The sequence below is a fragment of the Lolium perenne genome, chromosome 7, assembly GCF_019359855.2.
Source record: "Lolium perenne isolate Kyuss_39 chromosome 7, Kyuss_2.0, whole genome shotgun sequence".
Taxonomy (NCBI): Eukaryota; Viridiplantae; Streptophyta; class Magnoliopsida; order Poales; family Poaceae; genus Lolium; species Lolium perenne.
In genome coordinates this window covers 23,123,433-23,133,733 of record NC_067250.2, presented here as the reverse complement: position 1 = coordinate 23,133,733, position 10,301 = coordinate 23,123,433, and the positions used below count along the sequence as shown (strand labels likewise).

Here is a 10,301-nt window from a genome sequence, read left to right as displayed (position 1 = left end):
GATAGACCGGATGTGGTATCTTGGGCCTAGAACCTCTAAGGGGGTTCTCGGTGCGCTCCCTATACCGCAAGCTATGCTCAGACATTCCAAGCAAGAATTATGGGCTGATTTGGCATGCCAATGTCCATCTCAAAATCAGGGTGTTCCTCTAGCAATTGTGTAGGAAACGCCTCCCACTGAAAGAGAACATTCGTCGAAGACACGGTCCCTCCAATGGCAAGTGCGTGTCCTAGCTAGCTTGTCCTAGCTATGCATAAGCTGGGTGTGAACTCTTGTGTATTGTATTCCCTTGATGCAGACTTTTGAGTTTAATAAAACCCTCTTTATTCGGAAGAAAAATACAATCTCAAGCTCTCGGCATCCTTGTAAGAAACATTTTGTTCAATCAAAGCACACCAGTCTCAAGAATCTTTGAAGAGTGTGATGGTATATATGCAAAAGCATGTTCTGAAGTTTACCACTTAATTTGTGTGCAAAAGCATGTTCTGAAGTTATCCACTTTGTTTTATATTCTTGGAGAGATCATCAACACCAAAATGGAAAAACATATACGTTTATGTTGCACGCTCTTGTTACCTCAGTTGGGTATAGCCACGCGTGATCTTATTTTTGGTATATTGTGGTTTGGTCTTTCTCTTCACAAAGACACACACTTACAAGTATCGATAAATGGAAAACAGGTAGCTTATTCCTTTGTTGGTGTTGCCTCAAATTTTATCAGTTGGTGTTGATGGGAGCTCACAATTGCCAAACTCTGCAAATAATTTTTTTTTTTTTTTTTTTTTTTTTTTTGATTGCAGGGGCCACATGGCCCCCAATTTCATTTAAGAAATTGGAGTCTGTTTATACAAGGAAGAAAAACAGGCGCTCTAAAAGACATAGAAACTAAACCTCTACAGGCTTAGCCACATAAAACTAGATAAAACCATCTAAACAGAGCCAAGTACAACTCTACAACCAACCAGTACAACCAAAATATCAGCAAAGAAGACCACACACAGATTCAACTCAAAAACTCTGAATTTGAATCAACCGACACCGATCCTCCTCGTCATAGGCGCCCACCCATGGTTTCTGCAAAACATCTCGCTCGCAATGCTCCGGATCCGATCAGACACCCGTCGCACGAGCTTTTGGACCTTTTCTTTCTGAAGAAGATTCCAATCATCCATTAGTTGACACATAGAGAAAATAACTGCAACAGGGTTGTTAGGGAATTTCCGTTGAAAACAAGATGCATTCCTTGTCTTCCATAAATTCCATAACAAAGCTGCTGTACCCAACATCACTACAGTCCTATCTCGGCCCGCGAACTTCTGAAGCCAATTTTGGCACAGGTCATAGAAGTTCTTAGGTTTTGTCCCTATACCTAAAGCACAGCTAGCCACAGTCCAGTTGTATTTAGCCATGGGACACTCAAAGAAGAGATGATTCATATCTTCCTTTCCCTCACAGAATTCACAACTGACATTACCCTTCCAACCTTTCTTGACCAAGTTCATCTTAGTCAAGATTCTATTCTTCACTATCAACCAAATGAAGGCTTTGATCTTAAGAGGAATTTTCAACCTCCAGATCATCTTATACGGGAATAAAACTTGTCTAGCCATTAGATAAGTATAAAGCGATTTAACGGAAAAAACTCCAGATCTAGTTAGTTTCCAACTTACTCTATCAGGCTCCTGCGATAAAGACGTATTACCACACATGTCTAGTAATTTATTCCACATCTCCAAAGACTCCCCATATAAGCATCTTCTAAATCTAATACAATTAAAATTTTGTGCAAACACTTTAGCTACCGACACATCTTGCGAAAAAGTCAAATTATATAGCCTCGGGAAGAGAACACACAGCGGTTTCTCTCCCACCCACACATCTTCCCAGAATCTGGTTTTGCACCCATCCCCTAATAATCTTTTACAACAACTATAGAAAATATCTTTAACACCCATCAAACCTGACCAGAAATGTGAGCAACCATTATATTTTCTATCCTGTGTAATAATACCATTCTTAAAGTATTTAAATTTTAAGATTTTCTGCCAATCCCCTTCCTCATTCTCTAGCCTCCACAACCATTTGCAAAGTAAGCTAATGTTTTTTACGTCAAGATTTGTGATCCCCAGCCCACCTTGATCTCTCGGCTGACATACCTCAGCCCAATTCACAAGGTGATACTTGCGGACCCCTTCCTTTTCTTGCCATAACACCCTAGCTCTAAAGAAATCAAAACGTTTACGAACCCCTTTTGGAACTCTAAAAAAAGACATCATGAAACCAGGCACATTACTAAGGCAAATCTCTGTAAGAACAATTCTTCCTCCAAAAGAAAGTAAGCCCCCTTGCCAGCAAGGACATTTCTTTTCTACCTTTTCCTCTGCTGGCCGCCAATCAATCTTACTCAGTCTCTTATAATGTACAGGCATCCCTAGATATCTAAACGGTATCTCTCCAACTTTGCAAGTGAATATATAAGCATATTCCTCTTGCTTTTCAACAGCTGAACCAAAACAGTAAACCTCACTTTTAGAAAAGTTAATCTTCAGCCCGGTTAGGTGTTCAAAGGTACACAAAATTATTTTTAAATTTCTAGCATATTCAAGATTGTCCTCAAACATGAAAATTGTGTCATCCGCATACTGTAACAAGGATAGACCCCCCTCATACATCTCTGGGATCAAGCCTTTAATAAAACCTTGTTCTTGAGCCCTTGAAATCAAGGTTGCTAGAACATCCGCGGCCACATTGAAAAGAATCGGAGAGAAAGGGTCTCCCTGACGTAGCCCTTTTCTAGTTACAAAGTAAGAACCTACCTTATCATTAACCATAATATTAACCTTACCATTTTCTACAACCTTTCTAGTCAATTCAATAAACTTTGTTGGAAACCCTTTCATTTCCAACACCAAGAACATAAATTCCCAATTAATCTTATCGTAAGCTTTTTCGAAGTCAACTTTGAAGGAAATCCCAGACTTCTTCTTCTTATGGATATAATGCATAGTCTCATGTAAAATGACCACACTATCTAAAATAAACCTACCTTTTATGAAAGCAGATTGGCTTTTAGAAATGACTTCATCAGCAACCAAAATCGCTCTATTATTCATAACTTTAGTCACAATTTTAAACAACACATTTAACAAGCAAATAGGTCTATACATCTGAATCTTATCAGCCCCCATCCCCTTAGCAATGAGAATAATAGTTCTCTGCAAATAATTGAGTAAACACGAGTTAGACGACGAATCAGAGCTAAGCCGAAAAAGGAATCAATAATATATATGGGGTGCTCACTTGGTTGCTGGTAGACGACGTAACCGGCGCCGCTGAAGTCACATGAAACGCTGGACCTGCCGTTGCGCTGGAAGTAATCGTTGAATGCGTAGGAGGCATGTGCCACGGCGGTGTCAGGTTTAAAGCACCGTCCGCCGCTCTGGATGGCGTTGCAGTTGGCTCCATGGCCGCACGCGTAGCTCAGGGCCTTGTTCAGGTTTTCATCCCCGACTGCTGGGTTCGCCACGCACCACCTGGTGTCCTCGACGTTGCCGCCCTGGAAGTCGACGTTGTACACGGGCGTCTGGTCTGGGTAGAAGAGCCCGAAATTCCGCTCGTCCTCTGGCCCCTCCTTCTGGTTCTCGTTGAAAAGGGCGAAGATGTACACGTCGATGTCGGCGTCGGGGCGGTACGGCGTGCCGCGGTTGCCGGTCTTTTGCTCGCCTTGGACCACTCTGTTGATGAGGTTGCCGACATACGCCTTGGAGTTCTCCACAGTAGTCACCCCACAGGCGGCGCCGGCGCAACCGCCGTCGTCATCCGCGGCCTGCTTGTGAGGCGGCCCACTCCCACTATGTCCTGTGTGCGCGACATTTGTCTCCCCGACTTTTGCGTCGCCCTGAGGCCCTTGTTGGAGCAGCTTCCTCCCCCCATTGCCCCTCGCGCGGGAGCCGGACGACAGCAGCTTGTCCATGGCATAGTACACGGCGTCAAGCTGGGCGTCGAAAAGGTTGTAGTACGTTAGTTTGCTCCCTGGGTCATATACGCCATTGTTGGGGCGGAACAGCAGGTAGTCGAGGGAGATATTCCCTGGCTGAGCTATGTAGGCAATGTAGGGGAAGAGGTTCACTGTGAGGTAGGACCCAGTTTGATCCAGGAAGTCGAGCATGGGGCACATCACCGACTCCGCGAGGTCGTCCCGGAACACGCTCGCCGACGGCGGGAACGTGTTCTTGAACGCGTCGAACGCGACCGGCGTGGTGACCTTGACGGCGTCAGCCAAGCCCGCAGAGTCCAGCGCCCTGTACACGTTCTCCATGGCCGGGAGGAGCTGCGGGGTGAGCTCGCTCGCCGACTTGAACACCTCGTTCCCGACGCACACGCTCTCGATGAGCGTGTCCGGGTAGAAGGCCTCCACGTTGTCCCGCACCCACTCCTCCGCGCACTCTGGATCACCGGCCGCGTCGGCGATCAGCTCGTTCGGCAGCGTCACAGCCACCTTGATGCCGGTGTTAGCGAACGCCGTCAGCATCTCAGCTGGGTCGGGGTCGTACACCCTCACCCTTCCGACGCCCTTATCCACCAGCAGCTGTGCGCCACAGCTTAGCGTCGGCAGGTTGTTCCCCATCGTCCCGTAGCACACGCCCACCTCGCCCGACTCTGGCAATCAACAAACATATATGCATTGTCACAATTATCCACCTCACCTGAAATAGCAGACTTGCCTAGCTTTCTGTACATGCATGTTACCTACCTGCTGCATGCGAGAGGAGGAAGACAATCCCGAGGAGGACGAGCAGGAGGCGACTCATCAGGTAATACAGCACAGCACAGTACAGTGAACAAGAAGAAGATGAGTTGGGGATGAGCACAGGGTTGCAGTGGAATTTATAGCCCGGAAACAATCCCTTTGGGTGCCTATATGCGTTTTCGTGTGGCTGGCACAGCAACGACTTGCGAATATGACATGTCTGTTTAATGTCTATCCCACAAAAGCTTCGATCTGCCTATACACTTGAGTTCAATTACCCTGGGTCCTCCTTCCCATACACATGTTTTCTTGTGCTTGCTGTCATGCCTATTTTCTAGATAATCACCATTGGTAAGCCTAACTGGCTAATGACGAAAATCACCATTGACAAGAGCAGTGGAGAAGAATCAGCGGCCTCGAGACATAATTTGGCGCGTACGTCCGCGCGGAAGCCTGCGTCCGAGACTGTCCGCCAAAGTTGCCAGGGGTAAAAGTAGCGGTTTGCCCTGCAACTTATTTGCCTTTTTTTTTCCTACCAAACAATCAGAAGTTGCCATCCAGCCATCGGTTTCGAAAAGGAGGGCCGAGATTGCGTCGCACCATGGTGATAGAATTCTCTGCGATAAGTTTTAGGTGGAAAAGGATGAACGTAATCCCTCAACTTAAAGCACTCGGCCCACATGTGGGACGTGCTATTAGGTGAGCTAAGTGAGTGATTTGTGTTTTGTGCAACACGCAAAACCTGTATTTCTCTCCAGTTTTTCTCAATAGTTGTAGACAGGTATTTGAAATTTCGCCAAGGTACCACAACTATGACCCCAATTGCTTTAATTAGGTATTTGGAATTTCCTTTTCTTAGATGACTTGTGGTGAGGGGTGGAGGCATGATTTAGAGTTCGGGGTGTGTGTGGGGTGGGGTTGTGTATCAACGCAACTTTGGCAATAAGACCATAACATCGTATGAATGTAAATGAGGTCAAACACTAAAATTTATAAACAGACATACATGTTTCATTATTTTTCTACAAGTTTAATCTAGTTCTACAGTCACCATTCACCAACGAATCAACCCAAATTTTCAGCACTAGGACCACACACCGCTAGCCCGCTACAGTTAGCTGCTTGTACAAGCCCACAGTTAAGATGGGCTTCTATCGATAGGGTTTCGCTAAGAGGCGACATCACACATTGGGAAATTGCTCCTTGGCATGAATGCGCCAAGGTACCACCTTTCCTCTTAAGAATTCTCATCATGGGCCGACATGTTTTCTTCTTCTGGCTTATGTCTCTTTCCATCCTTTCTAGTGGGTTGTTTTGAATAGCTCTTGCTGGATGGATCAAGTGGGCAACCCTCAAGGAGCCACCAAGTCACTGATCGACAAAGACCAAGTTATCCGCCACTAATCAGAAGAAAGGACATGATTGTGTGTTTCTCTCCACCAACCAGGTGCAAGCTCCATAGATAGTGTATTTTATCTTACCTTTTTATTTCATTTTATCTTTCTTACATTCTTTTCTATTTTATGTTTTTAGTTTTTCTTTGTATTTTTATTTTTTCTATTTACTTTTTCTTTTCATTTTTAGTATTTTTCTAGTAGGGATGTGTTCACTGAGGGTTGAGTAGATCAAACGAGTTCATCTGCTAATTCTGAAGAAAAAAAATTCTCTGTTTCCTCGTGTTGAGTACACTTGATTAGTGTAAACTACTCTACTGGCCTTGTTTCTGTGTGTCACTGCATCTGGTTTTGAACGTGGAAAAGTCCCACACGTTTGCATTATCATCAGCACGATATGTTTGTTCATTCTGTTCCTAGTCTTGTAGTGATGTAGGATCGATTCTCATTTTGACGACTAGTAATGGCTGTCTCTGTCGTACCTGCGGGTTTGTCCGGGCCAGGAATAGACCTCCCAGAGACCTATCTTCAGCTTGGCTAGTCTAGATTTAGGGGTTTGGCTAGGTTCTCTAACCGTTTATTGGGGATATGTTAGAGTTGCCCTTACCTTGTTTCTATGTACGTGTCACATACATCTGGCTTTGAACGTGGAAAAGGCCAACACTGTCGCATCATTGGCGGCATGGTATGATTGTTCATCCTATTCCCACTTTTCCACGATCAGTCCTCATTTTGACGACTTGTACAGGGCTATTGGCAGAGATACGTGTTGTCGTACCTGCGGCTTTGTCCGGGACAGGGATAAACTTCCAAGAGACCCGTACCATTGCGTCGCTCCTAGCTATACTGGCTACCGGCGATGTCGACCCCATTTTGGATCCCGGCCAGCCAAGTGAACCGTGACCCGCACAACTTGCCATGTCGCTGCCCACGGGTTTGAATCGGCGCTGCGCTAAAGAACGATCAAGTCTTGCAAACTCTTGCTCCATTTCTATATTTTCTTGGTTACAGCCAATTTGATACTTGTCACCGTTTTGGGTATATCTGGCGCAACAAGCCATGCAACAATGGTGTTCTCTTAGGAAACTTCCATTCTCTAGTCAAAGAATGCTACGTACACTGCTCTGGGTGGCAGATGCTCGGCGCCTGTCACTATTGCCAACTAGGGGACAAGTTAAGTACTATTGGCGTTCACTATTTTAAAGATGGAGAGATATTTTATTGACGTGTCATCCAGAAAAGACAACACTATTCCTCTGCCGTCGCAGAATGAATTTTTTCTTTTTCAAATAATCTTGCTCCAGCCACTCATTGATTGAAGCATGCGGCTTTATTTTATTATTAAAGTTCGAGTCTTACAAAAAAAACTACATGACGAGTCACATAAGGTTGAAAACGTGAATCATCCATCTAGAAAGAACGAAAACATGTGAATGTGGGAACCCTTTTATCCTATAATCAAAACGCAAGCTGAACTAGTTAAATATGTCCCATGTAAACTAACTGGTTGCATCTAATATTCAAATCTTGTTTCTCCGTTGGCGGTAGAAAGGACCATGTACGGATTCAACGAGTAGCTAATGGTATAATCTGCATACAAAAAGTTACTTTTGCATTGTAAAAAATATAATCATTTTGAGTATTCTACGTTGCCCACAGTAAAGCACAAACTCCGACTGATTTGTAACTTTATCTTTTTTTTTTGCAATCCCGCTAACGACTCCCCAAACAGGTTTATAAGGGCATCTCCAACGGGTTGACACATTTCTGATGCCCAAAATGATCTCGCGCGTCCGTTTATGTCAGACTGCGGACACAAAAATGATCGTTTTTGACCGCGCATCCATTTGCGTCTAGGTGTGCTCCTAGCCAGACGAACCTATATTCTTTTTCCAACAGTTTTTTCATTCAACTGAAATGCATAATGTACACACAAAATAAAGGAAAAACAAGAAGGAACAAGGCCCTACACTAGTTGTCGCCCCTCGAGGCGGTTGACGGCCGGCCCCGTCGTTGCCTCCCTCCCTCCTCAGCTGCTCTGCCGCCCAGTGGTCCATCCGCCGCCCGGTCGCCAGAGCTCGGTGGGCCGCTGTGTCTTGCAGTAGCCGTTGCTGCAACACCTTGTTGGTGTCATCCTCGGCCTTCTCCAGTGTCTCGAAGGACGCTACTAAGGCCCTCTGCTCCGCCGCCTTCACCTCCGAGTCAGACACACTCTAGTCGAAGTCGTCGTGGTCGGACTCCTCCTCTGAGGTCACTGCCTCCCTGCAGCGTTGATGCTCCGCATGGAACGCCGTGTGGGCCGCCCGCTCATCCTCTGCCTCCTGCTCCACGTCAACCATGAACTCCGCGTCCATGGACGCATCGATGATGTTGTCCGTGCTATCTTCGCTCTCATCATCGGAACTATCAGTTGGGGGACGTGGAGTCGGAGGTGGATGCGGAGTAGCCTGGCTGCCACCGGCGCTGCTCATCATGGCAAATGTAGAGGAGAGGTGTGAGGCGGCAGTACGGTGGAGGTTGTGGTTGCTAGGGTTTGTGAGGAGGATATGATGAGGCAGCCAAGCGCACCCCCCTCTTTATATACTCCGAAGGCAGCCAAGGGGCGTGACACGCATGGCATCACTATAAACTTTGTTGGCAGAGGTGGGCGGCGGCCGCTCGCTCTTCGGTAGCGGCTTTCGCAGCTACCGAGGATCCCGTTCCGCCTCTTGGGGCCCGACGACCAGCTGCAATGGCATTCACGGCTACTCTGCAGGGTCCACTATGACCGGTCTCTTCTCCTTTCTCTTACTCATACGGCCAGGGTGCTACGGGGTACGGGCATTTGCACCCCATCTTCATTGCCCCTCCTCCTTATCCAAAGTAAGCACCTTTTTCTTTAGGGTCTAATGCATAGAGGCAAAAGAGAAAGAAGAAGAAGGCCCAGACTCAGCAGGCCCCTCAGGGTCAGGTTTTGCAAGTCCAATCACAACTTCAGTTTTTTCAAGCTAATTCACATGTTGTTAACCAGCTGTAGGTGTTGTGGATATACTTCAAAGGTATACCATTGACATGGTCTGATTATGGCAAGCCCAGGTGACCCACAGATGATGGTGATGGCATATGGCCTACCGGGTGGCCCAGTTGCTGTTGATCAAGATGGAAGATGTCCAACCCAGGAACAAGGAGCCGGATCCCAACCGACCTATGAGGTACCCGGATCCGAACCGCCCTACGAAGGTAGCCGGATCCGAAATGACCTACAGAGGTACCCGGATCCGAACCGCCCTACGAAGGTAGCTGGATCCGAACCGACCTACAGAGGTACCCGGATCCGAACCGACCTACATAGGTACCCGGATCCTTGGAGGTCTATGCCAGGAGTCAGATCCGTGAAGGCCCATGAAGGAAGCCGGATCCATGACGACAAGTTAGGTATAGGTGGATCCTTGACGTACACGGCAATGTAATATTCCGTAGTTAGACAACTTGTATTCCGGGTAGGACTCTCCATAGAACCCTGGATCCGGCCGCCTACATAAGCCGGATCCCGGGAGCCCTTAGGGCAGATCTTGAACGAGAGACAACCACAACTCATTGTAACCACGCGAAAGCGCCCAGATAATTCCAGACAAGCAGCAGTAGGCCTTGCCATCGTACGAGTGTTCCAAAGCTGGGTAAATCGCGTACCACCGTCCCGAGGACTCTCCGCCATAAGGCCCACACTTCTTCTCCTCTCCGTGAGGATCCCTCCTCTGGAGTACCATCGAATAGGCAACGACAGTTGGCGCCCACCGTGGGGCCAGCGGCGTCTGGAGGCCGGAACCGGGAGGGTTCCGCCGTGGGAAGCTTCGACCACACATCGCTGTGGGGCATGTCTTGTATGCCGGCAACTTTCCGATCGTCCCTCCAGACGAGTTCTGGATTCCGGCTAGAACAGACCCCGTCAAGCTCTTCATCATCCCAATCGGCAGGATACACATCTTCATCGGTGAGACCATCGATTTTGACGAAAACACACTGGTAAGTACTGCAGCTATGACCGCCGCTGAGCTGGACGTAGCTGCAAAGATTCGATCTGAGTTGCTGGACCTTCCTAAGGAAGACTCCGCCTTAGATCTGAAAATTTCAAATCCTGGTTTTAGTAGCCGGATCCATACCTATTTTTGGTTGCCGGA

General features: G+C 47.0%; 1 protein-coding gene across 1 annotated transcript; it reads right to left on the bottom strand.

The window, feature by feature from the left end:
* Positions 1-483: 483 nt before the first annotated feature.
* Positions 484-4,907, bottom strand: LOC127318114 (glucan endo-1,3-beta-glucosidase GV). Its single transcript, XM_051348745.1, has 3 exons — positions 4,754-4,907; positions 3,301-4,659; positions 484-754 (listed from the first exon to the last, which is right to left on the bottom strand). The coding sequence occupies exons 1-3, from the start codon at positions 4,809-4,811 to the stop codon at positions 708-710; spliced, it is 1,464 nt and encodes a 487-aa protein (XP_051204705.1). The 5' UTR covers positions 4,812-4,907; the 3' UTR covers positions 484-707.
* Between the last annotated feature and the right edge of the window lie 5,394 nt (positions 4,908-10,301).

What these genes read in the sequence shown, in the direction of transcription:
- LOC127318114 (XM_051348745.1), bottom strand. Translation starts at nt 4,811, where the DNA reads ATGAGTCGCCTCCTGCTCGTCCTCCTCGGGATTGTCTTCCTCCTCTCG. An exon ending in CCTCCTCTCGCATGCAGCAG is followed by an intron (nt 4,660 to 4,753) that starts GTAGGTAACATG and finishes GTTGATTGCCAG; the next exon opens with AGTCGGGCGAGGTGGGCGTG. An exon ending in CGTCGTCTACCAGCAACCAA is followed by an intron (nt 755 to 3,300) that starts GTGAGCACCCCA and finishes AATTATTTGCAG; the next exon opens with AGTTTGGCAATTGTGAGCTC.